This window comes from Rana temporaria, chromosome 1 (genome assembly GCF_905171775.1).
Source record: "Rana temporaria chromosome 1, aRanTem1.1, whole genome shotgun sequence".
NCBI classification, from domain to species: Eukaryota; Metazoa; Chordata; class Amphibia; order Anura; family Ranidae; genus Rana; species Rana temporaria.
In genome coordinates this window covers 294,411,383-294,431,865 of record NC_053489.1, presented here as the reverse complement: position 1 = coordinate 294,431,865, position 20,483 = coordinate 294,411,383, and the positions used below count along the sequence as shown (strand labels likewise).

The 20,483-nt window shown below is 43.8% G+C and overlaps 1 protein-coding gene across 1 annotated transcript in view; it reads right to left on the bottom strand.

The window, feature by feature from the left end:
* RIC1 (RIC1 homolog, RAB6A GEF complex partner 1) overlaps window positions 1-20,483 on the bottom strand; it is a 193,440-nt gene that overhangs the window by 145,200 nt on the left and 27,757 nt on the right. The window contains exon 2 of the mRNA XM_040357519.1: window positions 17,467-17,574. Within this exon, the coding sequence (XP_040213453.1) occupies window positions 17,467-17,574 (108 nt within the window). The remainder of the gene's footprint in view (window positions 1-17,466; window positions 17,575-20,483) is intronic.

Here is a 20,483-nt window from a genome sequence, read left to right as displayed (position 1 = left end):
CACAGCTTCTAAACGCATTTTTTGGGGTTCCAGAAAAAGCCTCTAAACTCAACTGCCTAGTAACGACTGTAAACAACCCTGTGTACATGTACTGATAAGATAACAGAGGAGAGTTCAGCAGCAGTTGAAAAAAAAATGCCCAACTGTTCCTAAACGTCTGTTTACAGCAGCAGCGTACATGAAGCCCAATAGGATAATGTTTTCCTTGAATAATAGACTTCCTAACAGTGCAATAGGAGTTTTCCAGTGTATTCCTAACTAGACTGGTCTTGTAAATGATGCACACTGGTCATTCTGAATGAGGTGTCTGAGCTCTGCATGCACCATTTGTAATCCTGCTTGTTCTATTCATACTCAGAAATGCCTAAAAGTCCATGCACAGGTATGAACATGAAGGAACTATACAAACACAACACAAAAGCTACATAATATATGCTATGTTTTAACCCAGGCTCCCAGCGCAGCCTGGTCCTGGACCTCAGTGTAGACTACACTGCTGCAAAGCATACATCCTGGTCTAGGCCCAACACCTGCCTACGTCATTCCCGCATTCTCCGCTAGATAGACTGACAGCACTGTGCAGTACAATGGAGCTATGATTGCTTCACACTGCCAACTCATACAAAAGGGATAAAAAGGAGGACATTTATGAATACATAACTGGATTACATTATACATCTCCTCGCAACTCAGCTTTACACTGCTGTGCTATGATAAGGCACCCACGCTGATGTGCATTTTCAGTGCATTACGTTATGGCAGCCCATTCATTTGAATGGGCATTCTATCTGGGTCAAACCACAAAAAAATGTGCATGCACTTATGTAACGTAGTATACCACAATGCACAGTAGTGAATTACTACACATTGTGGTAAACTGCAACTCGCATACTATAGGGTGTCATATTGACACCATAGTACAATATGAAACATGAATGTGGTCACACATCACAAATATGTGAACAAAGCATTTAAAAGGAGAAGTATGGGGTAATAAAAAAAATATTACAATCCATGCTAATCGATGGGATGCTGCACCTGCCCCATGTCGGCTCCAAGAACCGAGCAATCACATGGCTGCTCCGTCTTCTCAGAGCAGAGAGGGGTGAATGTTAGTTACTGCTCCCCCATTCTGCCCCTTCAGCACTCAGAGCGCCTGGCTGAGGAGCAGACAGGTGCAGCTGGCTACGGCTCTTAGCCACATGCTAAAATATGGAGCCAACTGTCAAACAGGCTGCGAGGTGGATCTTGACAATATTGTCGGGAGCCTTCCAGAGCCTAAAAACGACTCTGCCTCACCAACTGATAGTGGGCAATAGCCCATCAGCTGACTCTGGGTCACAGAAGAACAAATGTAAGTGAATTCTTGTGACCTACAAGATAGTGGCCAAAAAGCTTTAGCCATACAGTGCACCACTGGGGAAAACTGCTCTAGGTATGAAGTTCAGACACCTATAGGTAACACATACATTATATATATATATATATATATATATATATATATATATATATATATATATATATATATATATATATATATATATATATATATATAAATAATTTTACACATACTACAGGGCTTTTTTTCAGGGGGAACTTGGGGGAACTCAGTTCCACCACCTCTGGCTCAGACCCTTTGGTGCCTGCTCACCACAATCACTTGTAAACACAGAAGTCTGGTTTCTGTGTTTACAAGTGACAGCTCTGCACTCTGTGTGTAACCCCCCTGAACTCTGTGTAATGCAATCCTGGTATTTAATGCCCCTTTAAGACCCTTCTACTGTTTGTGAAATCTGAAGGTTGTGGTTGAGTTCCTGCACCTATTTTTAAAAAAGAAAAAAGCTGTGTGTGTGTATGTACCGTATGTATGTATGTATGTATGTATGTATGTATGTATGTATGTATGTGTATATATATATATATATATATATATATATATATATATATATATATATATATATATATATATATATATATATATATATATATATATACACACATACACACACACACACACACACACACACACACACACATATATATATATATATATATATATATATACACACACACACACACACATATATACACACACACAAAATATTACATACATATATACAGAAGTCTCTTATTTAACCCCTTCCTGCCTGAAAATCCCATATGAAAGCGACACTAAACTCTGGTTTAATAAAATAAAACATTAAATTTCAGTATGTATTCTGAATTCAGAATGTCTCTTGTAATGCTCTGAGCCTCTTCCAAATTGGACTGATTGGATTTCCTGTTAGAGAGTGGCTATGTTTGCTCTCCGAGGTCCCACTGTATGTAGGAACAGTCACCTTCTCGTGCTCGCTGACAAAATATACTAGGGACTATGGGATTTGTGGAGTGCATAGAGCAGTGTACATGACCACAACTAGCGTGCACTGCTGGTTTCAAATGAAAAAAGGCAGAGGGGAAAAAAAAAAAAAAAAAAGGAGGTTCAGGAGCACGTGGAGGATGGTACAAGGTGGCAAAAAAAAAAAAAAAAAAAGGAAAGGATTTTATGAAAAATAATTATAGAGCCATTAATTGGGGGATGTGTATGGTTAATATTTTGGAGAATAAGGATTTGGTTTAGTGTCACTTTAACTTGCCACATCCTGAGGATAGGTTGATAAACACCCTCAAGCAGAACAAGCAAACTGTCCCTGTCAGATACAGCAATCAGGAACCAGCATGGTTCCCAGTCATACGATCACTTTGATATTCCAGTGATCACATGGCATTGTAAACAGGCTGGCACCAGCTCAACTTCAACTGAACCATTTGGCCAGATCGGTTTACGAAGTGAAGTGAAACGGATATTACAAAATTTATTAAAAACAGTTAAAAAAGAAATATACTTTTGAAGTAAAAATAATAAAAAAAAAAAAGTTTTGTTTATCTGTCAGTTTATCATAAAAATTTGAGCTGGGTATTTAATAAAAAAACAACTGTACAGTTTTGCGTGGGTGGTTTTACTTTACCGTCAAAAAGAAACCGCTTACATATTCAGAACGAGCAAGATGATTAGTATAAAAATCTGCCTTCTCCCCACCAACCTAGTATTCCTAGCACTAGTATTCCTTATTCTTAACCGCACATAACCTATAGTAAGATACAATAAGTGGAGCTTCAAACTAGTTTACAAAATGTAAAAACAGTGGTATGTATGCTTTAAACACCTGTCTGGATACGTTTATTACACCGGAGGCGTAGAAAATACATAAAAAAAACTAAATACAGTGGCAAGAGATATATACGATTTATGTGAATGAATTATGGCAATTACCACTTCCTCTGTTTAGCCTAGGTTCACACTGCTGCGAATTCAAAATCGCGGTAAAATGCGCGATTTTACCGCGATTTCGCGGCCGCGATTTTGCCGCGATTTCGGCCGCAATTTAATGTAAATCGTGCCCCGAAATCGCAAAAAGTAGTACAGGAACTACTTTTTGAAATCGCAGATGCGGCGTCGCACTGATTAGGACAGTGCCATTGCCGACAATTGCCGCCGATTTGAGATGCGATTTGACATGTCAAATCGCATCTCAAATCGTTCCAAATCGTACCCAGTGTGAACCAGGGCTAAGTATGACTTTAATATGAGTGATCAGAGTGGTCTATTGGGAATAAGTGGAGACACCTGCTGAAAGATCGTCCTGTAACAATTACATGCCAGCAGTTTAAAGCTCTGAGGTAAGAGTCGAAGACCAGAGGGGGGCTTCTATCTGCACAAACCCCCTCTATTTTCTTCCGAGCATGCGTGTGGAGGTGACATATGTACCTGCAGCAAGATTTATGTGCCTTATTCTCTTCTGGGATTATTTGGACTTTTTCAACTATACCTGTGTCTTTTTAAATTTCAATTAGAATTTTATTACAAACTTTTATATCGGATTATGTATATGCTTTTAGAGATATATACATGCTGAAGCGCTGCTTGGTTTATATTTCATCTAACTCATTATGGGTATTGATTTATACTGACCTTTTGACAATAGGACTTTAATATGCATGTCTTTTTTTTTTTTTACTATAAGGGAGCTCTTACTGCATGCCAGGGCTGCGTTCCACAAGCATACGTTAAAGGCATAATTCACCAGCCAATTAATCCCCCTTACGTGCGCTCTCTCCCCTGTCGCTGTAGCTCTGAGGTCAACGATACTGAGACGGAGGAGACAGTGGACCTCACTTGTGGTGGTTGGGAGCTCTTTAACAGGCCTATCTGCAATAAACTGCAAGTCAAATCTCACTTTATAAAGCAAACGATCAACACAATTGGCCACAAATCAGGCCGCCTCTTGTCAGGTAAGCCTGGCACTTGCACTGACCCCTGAGAGTGCAACCTTCCTCCACCTAGGGAATTCCCCCAGTGAACTTAAGACCCCCATGTCAGGTGCCACAGAGTCAAGGAGACTACAGAACATTCAGATGCTTGCTGACGTCCCCTAGCTAGAATGAACATGGATGCAATGTGCAGTATGTAACTTCCGGGTAAACCACTGCAGCCGCGGAAGAAGCCAATGGAGTGTGATATAAGCACCACTAGCTTCAGTGGCAGGCAGGTAACATATCAGGGGGGGGGGGTCAAATAGACCCCTGATGTATCATTACAGAGAACCTGTTTTAACTAAATGCTATCACATGGGGGCCTTTATCTTTTTTATAAAAGTAAAAAATGTGTCTTTCACCCAAGCACTTAACCCCTTCCCCCCGAATATATTTGGGCCAGGCCCACCCCCACATACGAACAAATGTAAATACAAAAGAGCCTAGGCAAGGAAATGTTAATTGCGCCAGACAATATGTATTGCTGTGCACGTCCGTTTTAGAACAGTAATTCTAGGCAACAAGTGTTGACCTGTAAGGGTTTTGAAAGTGTGGCCTATGGAAAATTGTGTGTACCAAAGTTAGTGGTTTTCTGAGCACATGCAATTTTAAGGCCCTACATGTTTGGTATTGATTTACTCGGCACAGCCTCATCTTTTATACGTTACTAAAAAATTCAGTAATATATTGTGCCTGGGTGCCCTGAAATTAAACTTTATATTATTGTTTTTTACCTGCCTTTTAGGGAAAATAAATAAAAAAACAATATATAAAAATGAAAAAAAAAGGGGGGGGGTCTTTTTTTTGCAATGCTAGTTTCAGTATTTATACTGTTGTGTCGCACAACTGGCTAAATGATAATCTGCTGGCTTATTTTACTCCCTGTACTTAAAAAATTCTGGCACATAATGCAGTGGTATTCAGAGAACATCAGGACTTTCAAATCAGTCCTGGTCTCAAATTTAATGTCACACACACACACACACACACACACACACACACACACACACACACACACACACTACAGCCGAATACATTTCAGGGTTGCTGCAAGGAACGGAAGCACCCAGAGGAAACCCAAGAAATCACAGGAAGAACATGCAAACTCCATTCACAATGTGCATGTACAAATTTTAAATTAGGACCCAGAGCTGCAAAAGGACGTACTGTTCACATTCTTCACATATCGCAACAAAACAAAACGTTACCTGGCCAACTGCACAGTCAGAACATCCCCATATAGTTCCAATTCATCCATCTTGCTTATAGAGGTTTGAAAACCTTTAGCACTCATCAATGTAAGCCATGATTTCTATGAGGTAGGGGGGCTTTCATAAGAAAACACACCCTTATTTTCTGGAAATGTAATTATGGGTGTCATAATATGCAAATACCAATTAAAATAGACAAGTGGGTGACTAAAGCGCTAGCCAACAGTGAAAATTAAAAAGTGACCAGTGAAAAACAAAATGCTGCTCAAATCTAAAATGTGCTAACAACAAATAAAGGTCTGAATAAAGAATGAGCGCAAACTGAAAATCTAAAAGTGAATATAAAGACAGTTCATAGGGGACTGATAACAATCAATAAAGATATGCAGTGAATTCAAAATTAGTGAAATAACCCAAAACTGATAACCAATTAAAATGTATTTTGGTGCAAAAAACAAACTTCTAAAAATTCAAGTATTTCGGTTTTCTGGAGCGTCCCTGTGCCATTACACCAAATATCACAATCACCTGAAAGGCAGCTTCTCAATAGTTGCAAATAGTGCTTGTGACAAGACTGGAAACCTTACCAGCAGAATTCCCTGAAAAGGGAAATGGATATAACTTGGCAGACAAGCTTTGCACTACAAGCTGTGAGCACATGGATTCAATTCCCTCTCAATTTGAACTTGTTTTCTTTTGTTCCACAGTTACGATATCCATCTTTGCTAGGCATAAGCAGACTGGATCACCAGTCTGAGGTAATGCATCCTCTGTGGATATGCAGCAGGTCTGTGTCATGTATGTCAGTCGCAGCCATGCGTCAAGAGGCTGAACCTAAAGAAGAAGCAACTGTCACTGGGTGTATATGGTTACTAGTGGTGTCATGTTCTGGCTGCCACTGTACCCAGGTTGGGGATTGAGATTCTCCTTGGATTATCCGTGATTATTTAGGAGACACACAAATTGAGCACTTAGTTGTTATTTTGCACCCTAGCTGGATTGGTTTGAACCTCTTTATGGAAATACTGAGGGTACAGTGGTCAGTAACATACATGATCCACATCCAGACAGATGGGGACCCCAAGCCGCGTTAAGGCATCTCTCAGGCAGCCATTTAGGAGAAGTGTAGGTTACTGCAACATTTCAAATGCCTGAAATGTGTCTGTTGTACCATAAACTTGTATAAAAAGGATCCTGTTCTCTTTGTATTGCTTCCTTTGTGTGAAATACCTAGTGATCCTGCCAGTCCCCCTGCTTTCCTATTTCAAACTGAGCATGCTAGGCATGGAAGCACATCTTTCCCAGCGTGGTCAGTTTTCTTCTCTGCCATTCTTCTGGATTACAGCCTGCCAGGATTTAAAGTGGCAAGTGACTGGTAAATTGCATCTAGTTGCAGGCTTTATAGTGGCAAGTAACAAGGTGCATCTGGTGGCAGGCTTTACAGTGGCAAGTGACTGGTAAATTGCATCTGGTGGCAAGCAACAAGTAGCATCTGGTGGCAGGCTTTATAGTGGCAGGTAACAAGCTGCATCTGGTGGCAAGCTTTATCGTGGCAGGTAACAAACTGCATCTGGTGGCAGGCTTTATAGTGGAAGGTAACAAGCTGCATCTGGTGGCAGGCTTTATCGTGGCAGGTAACAAGCAGCATCTGGTGGCAGGCTTTAGTGGCACCTTACCTTAGTGGTGACCCGAATACGAAGGTGTAGGGATAATTGAAGCCCCAGCCCCCATTCCTTGGAAAAATCTTTCCCTCGTGCAAAAAAGTCTGGGGACCACTGATACAGATATTCAGTTATTACTTATAAGAATATAAAAACAATTATTCACGTAATAGTCAGGCTGCAGCAGGCCCAATGAAAGTTGCTTTGATTTTAGATAGTAGTAGGGAAGGGTTAAAACCGCTGTTTTTATTTTTTTTCTTACCATTTCATTAGGGAGAGTTCCCTTTACCAATCTTGGAGACTTAAAGTGGAGTTCCACCCATTTTTTTATGTTTGTCTGTGCTGCATGCTCTAATCTCATAGTGTTCAGAATGGACAATTTGTATTTAATTTGTTGCTTGTAAATACCTTTATTTTGTAGTCCTTCATTACTTCCTCCTCCTTATTTGCCTAGGCTATTTGCAAGGGTTTCTGGGATAGGCATCATGTTTCCCAGTAGTCCTTGCAAACCTGACTGAAACCTATTACATTGCTTGTGCACTGAGCATGTGCGAGATATGCAAAGCTGAAATCCAGGAAGTCATACAGTCTGGCTTCATGATGCCCACACTTAAGATGGCCATGGTCTATTTCTAGATTATTAACTATTTAAATGCTGTAACAACCTAACAAAACGGACCTTAGTTTACAGACTAACTTTACTAGAATACATTAAGCTTGTGTATTACAGGAGTATTTATATTTAAAAAGTGAAATTGTGGGTGGAACTCCCCTTTAATAGGAAGCCAGAGATTATCTTTCCTATACGAGGGAAGTTCCCTTTTGTTGCCATGGGAACAAGTGTCCTGGTGGCAACTCAAAAATCATGATTTACCCTCACTATCATTCACTGACCGGTACACAGACCGTAATAAAACCTGACAAAAGGTTATAACCCCTCACTACTCTATCCAAGCACCCTCTCCATCCCCTCCCCAAAAAAGTGCCTTCAGTTATACTAAATTGCACAGGAACTGATCACTTCATCCCAACCTGTAGAGCTACCAATTAAGCCCCCTTTTCGAAGAATTTCAGAAGCCATATCAATAAGAAGTTTGCATTATCTAGATCAGTGGTCTCCAAACTGCGGCCCGGGGGCCAGATGTGGCCCTTTGCTAGCCTTTATCCGGCACTTGGGGTACAATTCCTCCCACTGACACCAACAAGGAGGCACTATTTCTTGCACTGATAGCAATGATGGGATAGTATTCTTCATACTAATGGGGGCACTACTCCTCTCCTCCTCCTACTGACCACGAACCTTGAGGCCCTCATTTATTCTCACCAAAGCCGGGCCTGGGACATTTTCTGCCCAGGCCGACCACAATCCGGCCCTCCTAAAGTCTGAAGGACAATAAACTGGCCCTTTGTTTGAAAAGTTTGGAGACTCCTGACCTAGATTAGAATATCTATTAGGCATGTGCCTTAACGTTTGGTACAATATCTTAGAATATATGCATAGCAAAAGAAAAGCATAAATTTCACATAAAAAAAAAAAAAGGTTATTGTTGACTGTCTGGACTGTAAGAACAGATTCACTTCTCTATAAAGTCAGATTATCTATTTTTAAAAGTGAAAAAAATAGGATTTTTATAACAGCTTACCTGTAAAATCCTTTTCTTTTGAAGTACATCACGGGACACAGAGAAGCATAGTAATTACTATGTGGGTTATAGAGAGTACCTTCAGGTGTGGACACTGGCACGCCCTTAAGGCAAGAAGTTCCCTCCCCTATATAACCCCTCCCATACCGGGAGTGCCTCAGTTTTGTAGCAAGCAATAAGTGTCCCAAATACCCCAAAAGAGGGGCGGGTGCTCTGTGTCCCGTGATGTACTTCAAAAGAAAAGGATTTTACAGGTAAGCTGTTATAAAAATCCTATTTTCTTTATCGTACATCACGGGACACAGAGAAGCATAGTAATTACTATGTGGGACGTCCTAAAGCAATGCTATGAGGGGAGGAAGACCCCAAGAAATAAGCCGGGCGCCATCAGACATGAGGAATCAAACTGCAGCCTGCAGCACACTGCGCCCAAAGGCGCTCTCCTCATTCTTTCTTATGTCCAATTGATAAAACTTAGTGAAAGTATGGACAGACGACCATGTCGCGGCCTTGCAGACTTGAGCCATGGAGGCTTGATGATGCACTGCCCAGGAAGTACCCACCGCTCTAGTGGAATGTGCTTTAACCTTAAAACGGGGGAACCTTTCCCCTCAAGCCATAGGCTTGAGTAATGACCTGCCGAATCCATTTGGAGATAGTGGACTTCGACGCTGCCTGCCCACATCTGGGACCTTCTGGCAGGATAAACAATGTATCAGTTTTCCGGACCTGAGCAGTAGCTTTAAGATAGATCTTAACTGCTCTTAATACGTCTAGCGTATGTAAAGACTTCTCCCTTGCAGAACTAGGTTCTGAGAAAAAAGACGGGAGAACAAGATCCTGATTCAAATGAAATCTTGAAACAACTTTAGGTAGGAAAGCCGGGTGGGGCCGTAGGACCACTCTATCCTTATGGAATATAAGGTACGGTTCCTTACAAGACAAGGCCGCCAACTCCGAAACCCTCCTGGCGGAGGTTATGGCTACCAAAAATATCACCTTCCTGGTCAGAAGGACCAAAGGAATATGAGCCAAGGGCTCAAATGGTTGTTTCTGTAAGACAGAAAGGACCAGATTCAGATCCCATGGACACAAGGGAATCTTGACTGGTGGACTAAGCCGGATCACACCTTGCAAAAAGGTTTTGATCAGGGAATGTGTAGCTAGTGGCCTTTGGAAAAAAACCGATAAGGCCGAGATCTGGCCCTTAATGGTGCTTAGGGCCAACTTCATGTCCGCCCCTAACTGCAGAAACTCCAGAATTCTGCCAATGAGATACCTCCGGGGATGCCAACCCCTGGTCTCGCACCAGGCCACATAAGATTTCCAAACTCGGTAATAGATAAGTCTGGATGCCGGTTTTCTGGCATTAATCAAAGTAGATGCCACCGCATTAGAGAGACCCCTTTTCTTTAAGATATGGGACTCAATAGCCAGACCGTCAAATTGAGAGACGGCAAGGAAGGATGGAATATTGGCCCCTGGGACAATAGGTCTGGCCGAAGCGGCAGGGACCACGGTTGCCCCACGGACATCCTTACAATGTCCGCGAACCAGGCCCTTCTGGGCCACGCTGGAGCCACCAGAATCACTGGTCTTCCTTCCGACTTTACCCTGCGAAGAAGACGGGGTAATAATTGCAGCGGAGGAAACGCATACATTAGGGAGAACTGATCCCATGGGAAGACCAGTGCATCCGTGCCGTAAGCAAGTGGATCCCTTGTCCGGGACAGAAAGTTGCCCACCCTTGCATTGAACCTCGATGCAAAGAGATCGACATCTGGTGTTCCCCACCTCTGACAAATGCTCTGAAAGATGTCGGGGTGAAGAGTCCATTCCCCTGGAAGCACCTGTTGGCGGCTTAGGTAGTCTGCTCGCCAATTGTCTATTCCCGGAATGAACACTGCAGATATGCATGGGACATATTTCTCTGCCCAGGTCAGGATTCGATTCACCTCTCTTTGGGCTGCACAACTTCTTGTGCCCCCCTGGTGATTTATGTATGCCACGGCAGTGACATTGTCTGATTGAATCCTGACCGGAAGACCCTTCAACCTGTCTGACCAAGCTGACAGGGCTAGATAGACTGCTCGAATTTCCAGCAGATTTATGGGTAGAGACCTCTCTGAGGCTGACCATTTCCCCTGGAGAGACAAACCTCCCAGGACTGCACCCCAGCCTAGCAGACTGGCGTCCGTGGTCACAACCTGCCATGTCACGGGAACAAAGGACTTCCCCTTTAGCAGGTTCCGGGGAACCAGCCACCAACAAAGGCTCTGCCGGACTGACCGGGAGAGAGACACACAGGGAGATCCAAGGCTTGAACCTTTTTGTTCCAAGCGGACAGAATGGCATGTTGAAGCTCCCTTGAGTGGAACTGCGCAAATGGGACGGCCTCGAACGAGGCTACCATCTTTCCCAGTAACCTCATACAGAGGCGAATGGGAGGCTGACGCTTTGCTTTGACTAGTTGAACTAGTTCTCTTAAAGCCTCGAACTTCCTTTGGGGCAGGAAGACCCTTTTTAGCTTTGTGTCTATGAGTAGACCCAAATATTCGAGCCTTTGCACAGGCATTAAGGCTGACTTGTCCAGGTTGAGAACCCAACCCATGGATTCCAGAAATTTTACGGTTCTGTGTACCGCTGAGTTTAGATCGGCCACTGACCGGTCTACTACCAATAGGTCGTCTAGATAGGCTACTATGGATATGCCTTGAGACCTTAGATAGGCTAACAGTGGAGCCAATACTTTCGTGAAAACACGAGGAGCGGTGGCCAGACCAAAAGGTAAGGCCACGAATTGGAAGTGGCGCTGATTTACCGCGAAGCGAAGCAGCTTCTGATGGTCGAGAAAGATAGGAACGTGCAAGTATGCGTCCTTTATATCGATGGACGCTAGTAGTTCCCCTCCTTGCAGGGAGGCCACCACTGACCTGATCGATTCCATCCGGAATGATTGGACCCTTAGGAACTTGTTTAAGGCCTTGAGGTCCAGGATGGGTCTTACATCCCCGTTTGGTTTGGGGACGGTGAAGAGATTGGAATAAAACCCCAAACCTTGTTCTTCCACTGGCAGCTCTCTGATTACCCCTTGGGATAACAGATGATCTAAGGCCAATGCTAAGGACCTTCTTTTGCCGAGGTCCTTTGGGACGTTCGAGGTTAAGAAGCGCGGTGGAGGAAATTCGCTCAACTCCAGCTTGTAGCCCCCGGAGACCGTAGAGAGGACCCACCTGTCTTGGATCCTGTCTAGCCAAGCCTCCGCAAACAGCTGAAGTCTTCCCCCCACCCGGCTGAGTGGGGGAGAACCTTCATAATGCTGACTTAGTTGCTGGCTTGGCCTGTGGCTTACGGTTCCAAGGTTTTTTGGAAGCCTGAGGCTGGCCCTGTGGCTTCCCATCTGCATTGAATCGTCCAGGAGGCCGTCGGAACTGCCTGGTACCGGAAGTACTAGGGATAGGAGAGGAGGATCGCTTAAAGGAGGGGGGACCCCTAAACCTTTTCTTTACTGGCAACAGTGTACTTTTGCCACTGGAAATTTTCTGAATGTAAGCATCCAGATCTTCCCCAAACAAACGCTCTCCATGAAAGGGAAACCCCGCCAGTAATTTTTTACACGGGGCTTCAGCAGACCAGTTCTTCAGCCAGAGTAACCTGCGCATATGAACTAGCGAGAGAGTGAGACGTGAGGACTGCTGAATGGAGTCCTTAATAGCATCTATGGCAAAACATAATGCTCTGGGAAACTCAGCCAAATTCTGGGCCTGTTGTGCCGGCAATTCCTTTAAGACCCCTTTAAACTGGTCCTTCAAGGCCTGGCAAATCCCAATAGCCGCAATTGCAGGCTGGGTTATTCCTCTCGCCGAAGCAAAAGAGGTTTTTAATAAAGTCTCTAATCTCTTGTCTGTCGGATCTTTGAATACCAGAACATTGTCTACTGGACAGGTCAAAGATTTGTTTACGCAGGACACAGCTGCGTCAACCTTGGGGATGCCCCATCTTTTAGTGAATTGTTCCTCCATGGGGTATAAAACCGAAAACTTCTTAGGAGGAAGAAAATATCTATCTGGATGTTCCCAATCCTTGTAGATAAGCCCTTCCAGCAGGGGGTGAACCGGGAAGGAATAATTAGCTTGAGGAGCTTTTAAGGAGCCTAAAGATGAGACTGCACTTGAAGCTGGTTCTGAAAGTGGCAACTTGAAGGCCGAACGGACCATCTCAGTGAGGGACTGGACCCACAATTTTTCGGATTGCGACGCCGAAAAGGGTTCTCCCAAAGTGGAATCCTCAGAGTCCACTACTTCCAGCTGACCTTCTGCCAGATCTCCAGAGGGTAAATCAACCTCTTCTGAGGATGCATGCCCCAAATCGAGGGACTCCTCAGAGGGAGAGGGGGACCTTGTGCGTTTTTCCCTTGAGAGAGAGGATGCAATCAAGGTCGCTAATCTTTGCTCCAGACCCCCCATAGCTGAGGCCAGAGCCTCCTGTGTCACAAAAACTGGAGCAAGTGGGACAAGGGCAGAACAGGCATCTGACAGCCCTGATGGTTCACCCTGGGCCTCCTTCAATTTTTCAGGAGAGGAAGCAGCCGCAGGAGCATGCCCGAGATCCTCTGAGCCAGATGGTCGATCCCTTTGCTTTTTTGCTTCTAGTCCCTGAGCCTTTAGCCATGATAAAGCTGAGGTTCTCACAATAGTTGCAACTACTTGCGAACCTATAGACCAGCACTGACGCTGCTATTTGATGGTTGGCAAGGTGCAGAGCCCACTATGCGCCTTAAGCAAATGTCACTGTCCACCACCAGTACTAAATACTGAAGTATGTGCACAAGATCTGTGTCCACCGTCAGCCAGAACCAGTTAGGTGGACTGGAGCATATAAGGACTAGGTGTATCACCTGACCTGCTCTGTCCTGTAATCTCAAGTCTCATAGAGAACAGCTGAGATAGACCCCCTGCGCGCATGCGCGCGCCGCTGCTAGGCGTGCACCACGAGGCTACGCGTGCACACGTAGCCGCACGCGCGCACATGTCGTCACACGCATCTCACGGAGCACGCCGCGCACATTCGTGCGCATCGGAGCAGCGTACAAAAATTACATTTGTGCGCGCGCGTGCGCCTAAGACACATCAATGTCGCGCGCGCATGACGCTACGCGCCATGCATGAGGATGGAACCCACAGCTCCATGTGAGAACCAGGTAAGCCAAGTGAAGCCAAACATTTTGGACAACTTTTTTCTGCTTTTAACCTGCACAGGAGGGGCTAACTACCCGACTAGAGATACCCCTCCTCCCCACAACACACAGGACCATATAGGAGAAGCACAGACAGTTAGCTTTAGGCAAACATAATGACTCAAATAAAGGAAGGTTACTCCTAGGACCAAGTCCTGAAGCACCTTCACTTACCTGATCCAACGCTGCAGGACTCTGCATAACAGACAGTCCAATCTTCACCCATCACGGAGAGCAGCGTCTATAGACCTTCAGGGACCGGGGTCCATGGACAGGAACACCACACCCCTGGACCCATATCGCACCCTGTCAGTAAACTTTTGGTATTAGGAAATTGACCAAAGTACTGAATAACCAGGATCCAGCTCTCAAAGAGAAGCATTACAGGCCAAACCCCGTTCTTCTTAACCGGGGCCCGGGTACCGTCCACTTTGGCTCAGAAGCACTTTGGACGGATCCGGATTTCATGGAGGCTTTTTACATCCAATATGGATCCCTCCAGTGGAGCTCCTTGGAGCACATGTTCACTCGTGACCAACACCTTAGACACTGGCAAAAAACTGAGGCACTCCCGGTATGGGAGGGGTTATATAGGGGAGGGAACTTCTTGCCTTAAGGGCGTGCCAGTGTCCACACCTGAAGGTACTCTCTATAACCCACATAGTAATTACTATGCTTCTCTGTGTCCCGTGATGTACGATAAAGAAATAAGCAGTTTCAAAAACTGGTTATTCAACTTGTTCATCAAAATGTAACCCGACGACGTAAAGTACCAGTGGCAAGTTCCTTTAATATTTGTTCATCGCTATAGCGCAACTCCTACAGTTTTCTCTGTTAACACCTGGTATATACAAATATAGTAGGACAGTTCCCATTCATAATAGTACAGCACATTATACAAGTACACCATACAAGAACAGAAATGCCACGTAAACCATACAGTGCACAGGATTGTAGACCAGCAAGTAGCTTACCTAACACTTCACACAACCTATTTCCACCTACCATCTTTTTTCTCTACTGCATACCGGTATTTCAAAATGTCAACTAATTTTATGTTGTATATGCCTTTAGGGAACATTCTCAGCTCTGCACACACCTTAAAATAGCACTTCGGTAGCTAATTTTTTCCTATATTTTGAAATGCTAGAACGCTACACATTTTCACACATGGAGTGCAGAAACATGCCCGTGAAAGAAAATTCAATGGCACACATGAAAAATGCATTAACAGCACATAGCAATGCATATAAACATGCATGTTTAAAGTGGTAGTAAATGGCCCTCTCTTGACTTGTACCTACAGGCAAGCTTCTAATCAGGTTTTCCTTGTATGTACAATGAATGTCTTCTAAATGTATATCGTTTGGGATATATTCACATCAGCAATAGCCAATGACATCACCCACACATGCAGTTATTTTTTCACCTGCTGATCCTGCCAGTAACACACTTCTTGTCATTGAGTGACAATTCACACTGGCCTTAGGGTCTTAGGGTCTTTGTTAACACCCTATGACAGGAATGCAGAACAGCCCCTTCTCCAAAATATGGGGGGGGGGGGATCTGTAGTCCACAGAGCTTGAAAAATACTAAGGCCCCTTTCACACTGGGGTGGTGGGTGCGTCTGCAGTAAAGCAGCACTATTTTTTAGCGGCGCTTTATTGTCAATTTTGTGGGGCTATTCGGCCACTAGCGGGGAGCTTTTAACCCCCGCTAGCGGCCAAGGGTTAAAACTGCCCGCAAATCGCCTCTGCAGTGGCGCGATGCTCCTTTATTTCAATGGGCATGAGCGGTGGAGGAGCGGTATACACCCCGCTCCTTCACCGCTCCAAAGATGCTGCTAGCAGCACTTTTTTTTTTAAGTCCTGCCAGCGCACCACTCCAGTGTGAAAGCCCTCAGGGTTTTCACACTGGACAGACAGCAGCGGCTGTTTCAGGGTGCTATTTTTAGCACTATAGCGCCCCAGTGTGAAAGGGGTCTTACTGATAAAAGGAATGCAGTATGTTCACAGGAAGGTCATCGGCTCAAGAGATTTCTCAGGCAGGATCAACAGGTATTTCTTTGCAATTATCTAACAGATATAAAAAGAATAGTATATTTAACAGACCAAAAGCGAGCAAGTAAGAGAATATTATTGTCAGAGTTTACAGACAGCAGAGCCAAAACCCTGATCTTCACTGCAGCAGCACAGCATGGGCCGGTCATAGACAGTGAGATTTTCTTTCGTGCAGCCATTGTGTACTCCTGGAGGGGGGGCGGGAGAAGCCACCCCCGCTGGGAGAACACAGGGATTATTGCTAGCAGCTATAAATCGCAGTTAGCAATAATCACATGTAAAATTGAACAGGCAGGCTGTACCCAAGTTGACCGATCAACTTGGGTACATTCAGCCTGCCTATACATGGTTCAAATCTTGGCTGTTACCTGCTGAACCGGCTGAGATTTGAACATCTATGGCCGGCTTCAGTCAGACACTGGCAGAAAAACATCCATCTTGCTAACTGGACATTGAAGTAGAAAAAACAAGCTAGGCTGTTGATGCCATCCCTTCTGACAGACCGTGTGTACTACAGGAGTGAAAAAGGCACCTAATGTCGAGTAATAATCTTTCAGTCTCAGATAGATAATTAAACTAGTTCTAATTTAAATATAATTTTGTCCATTCTGCTTTCTCATGTTCACCATTAACGTGGTTGTAAAATTCTTACATGTACCCAGTAAAGGGACTATCCTCAGGTGATGCACAGCAATGAAACAAATCCTCCTACACACGTTGTACTTGTTTATCTCTACTCTTCTAACCACATCTGTTAAAAGTCCAGGATTTATAAAGCATGTCTGAGATGTAGGAAAACAGGGGGTGGGGAGCTGACATTAGACTCTGCAGAGCTTAGTGAGGAGAGCTGCGAGATTGAAGGGAATGGACACACCTTCACACAGCACACAGGAAGAGGGCTGAGGCGGTCATTCACAAGCTGTGTGCTGGAGATCTCTCCCCTGTACACACTATAGAGCGATATGCTTTGTTCATATTTTATATCGGAGGTTTACAACCACTTTAAACACATGCACTGCAGCAGAGACCGACACTAGTGTGACTCTGGTGCTCCCGCCACCAAACCACAGGAGGCTCATATCAAGACATTGATACTTACACTAAATGCATTTAAAAAGATTACTTTATATATTTGAGCAAATACAGAGCTGCATAAAACTTTTTATTTATCTTCACAGATTTCAGCTAACAATCCCCAATATGAAACCTATGAAATAAAAAAAAAAAAAAACTATTCCTTTGATGCACATTGGACATGCAGAATATACAAGAAGTGCCTAGAGAAATATTGATCAGACTTACCGCAATCACAATAACGTTGCTGTCTGGCCTCCATTCTGACAGCTTGTAAGCTCCAAATTGGGCTGCTGTTTTTGCCGACTCCTTGTAACTGGCTACTAGCACGCTGGGCTAAAATACACAAAAAAATAAAAGGCAAAATAAACAGATGGAATGTTTAGTAACTATTATCAACAAGAGCAAGGCTGGATTCACATCCTTGCATTTTCGCTTGATGCATTTCCATTAAAAACAAACGGAAATGCATCAAAACACATCTAATGCATGCAGTGCCACATGTCCTGACGAACCACGATGCACATCAAATAAGCTATGATATGTGCTAGGATTCTTGTTGACAACCAATACATTGCACTGCAACACACATAAAAAAAAATGCACACCGAAGTGTGTTATGCGATTTCATGCACCGCTATTAATTTCAATGAAAATATGTGATAAGATACATAAGTATACATCAGGCATGTGTAGAGGAGTGGAGCTTATTGGGCAGAAATTTGAATCAGTAAGAAGGCATTGGAAAATGACGGTGAGTGACCAGGAGGTGTAGGTCTGCCTACAGTCTGATCAGCAATGGAAGCACTGATGTGTGGGGTGTGACAAGTGCCCCCATGATTTGTGGTTTCTGCCATGATAATGCCACAGCCACACAAATGCAATTATATCACAGTCCTGACGGCAGCTTTTCACCATTTCTTAGTATTCTCCTACTAGTGCAAATCGTTGTATTTTGTAACTTCTATGTGCAGACACATGACACCGACATTAATCTGGGGATAGTTGGACACGTGTCCCTTAATTGACTGGGGCATCTAACCCTAAAGAATTCCCAGAATATAGGACTCTCCAAAAATATGCAGGTTTGGAATTTGACACATTTTTAATGTACAAAATACAATATGTACCAGTTTCCATGAGTTCTAAATATACAGCGATAAAAGGCTAAGTTCACCTTTTGTAACATGTTACACCCTATATATGGGTGCAACACAGGGTTTGACAAATTTGCTTGGAATCTAGTAGCCAGCTAAAAAAGTTAGGAGCCAGAAAACGCACCCCGTCCCGACGAGCTTGCGCGCAGAAGCGAACACATACGTGAGCAGCGCCCGCATATGTAAACGGTGTTCAAACCACACATGTGAGGTATAACCGCGATTGGTAGAGCGAGAGCAATAATTCTAGCCCTAGACCTCCTCTGTAACTCAAAACATGCAACCTGTAGATTTTTTTTAAACGTCGCCTATGAAGATTTTAAAGGGTAAAAGTTTGTCGGCATTCCACGAGCGGACGCAATTTTGAAGCGTGACATGTTGGGTATGAATTTACCCGGCGTAACATTATCTTTCATAATATTAAAAAAAATGGGGATAACTTTACTGTTGTCTTATTTTTTAATTAAAAAAAAAAAAGTGTATGTTTTCCCAAAAAAGTGCGCTTGTAAGACTGCTGCGCAAATACGGCATGACAGAAAGTATTGCAACAATCGCCATTTTATTCTCTAGGGTGTTAGGATAAAAAATATATATAATGTTAGGGGGTTCTAATTAGAGGGAAGAAGATGGCAGTGAAAATAGTGAAAAATTACATTAGAATTGCTGTTTAACTTGTAATGCTTAACTTGTAATACCAACGGCTCACCACCAGATGGCGCCAGCTCACAAAAAATGCATGCATGCCCCCCTTCCAAGCCAAGTCGCCAGGACCCTATTTCTAGTCGCCATGGCGACCAGGATTTGTCGAGCCCTGGTCTAGTGGAGCACCCCAAAAGTGATTTCTAAATCTGCCTTCACACAGTGCAAAGCAGAGAAAATTCAAAAAAACGGTATTCCAGTTGGTCACCAATGGCAGAAAAGAACATTCAATATATTGAAAATCACAGTGATCAATTATAGAAAGGTATTAAAAAAAATATATATTAAAATTAGAATGACTTGCCACTGTCAAAAATATTTAATGGATAAAAGAATTGAACCTGCATGCACTGTAGTGATCCTGTAAATAGCAATTATGGCTACAAAGCCACACGAGTGAGGTAGAGATCACTGATGTCTTGGCTGTAGAAAAGGGGTGATTGATAGGATTGTGGTCATAAAAGGTGTACTCAGCGCACATTGAAATGTTGTGCTTGGATTATAAATCCAAGACCGCTTTGACACACAAGATTTGATATACATCCAAACTCTTATTAAATCTCATTAAGACAGAGAAGGTCTTGGCAGCAGTATAAACATCCAGCAACTTGCTTATATGGCAATGTTTCAGATCTTAAACTATCCTTCCTCAAACCAGATGGAAGCCAGAAATGCTCCTGAATGAAAATTGCGTACAAAGGAAGTTCCTTGAGCTGGAGCATTTCTGGACTGGATTTTCCTTCCTTGTTTGCCTGGAGGATGGAGTTCAAGCATGAGACACTCTACAATGCAGTCCACTGTGAAAGACTATGGAATATTGTTCTGTGAATACGACTTCTATTGTGCAGAAAATATAGAAAAATGGGCTAAAAAGTGTAATGTGTAGTTTGGAAAACGTTCTTTATTATGTTGTACAAATTAGGCTATATATTTTAGCAAATTAGCCACTTGCCGATCGGCCATAGCCAAATGATGGCTACAGGGCTGTCAGCTTATTCTGGGAGGGTGTACAAGGACAGCCTCCCACTACTCACACACCCCCCTGGGGTGCGCACACGGGATCACCAGATTCTCCGAACCCGGCGCATTACAGATTGGGGTAAAGGGCCGACGACAACAGCCCTTTGCCACTTGATGGCTCGGCCCAATGATGGAGCGATCACTTGTCAGCAAACCGGAGCATGTCTAGTTCAGTTCTCTCCTCACATGCGATCAGTACAGTGCGTGAGGAGGGAGCCGTTGCAGCAGTGGGAGTGGGCTGTCTCTGGAGTGCCCAGAGCACTGATCTGTGCCGATTTATACCTCATTCGTGCTTCAACATGGCTCATCCGCAGGGCTGGCCCCACCATGGGCTGAAACTAGGGGGCGGGGCTTCTGCCCCAGAGCACC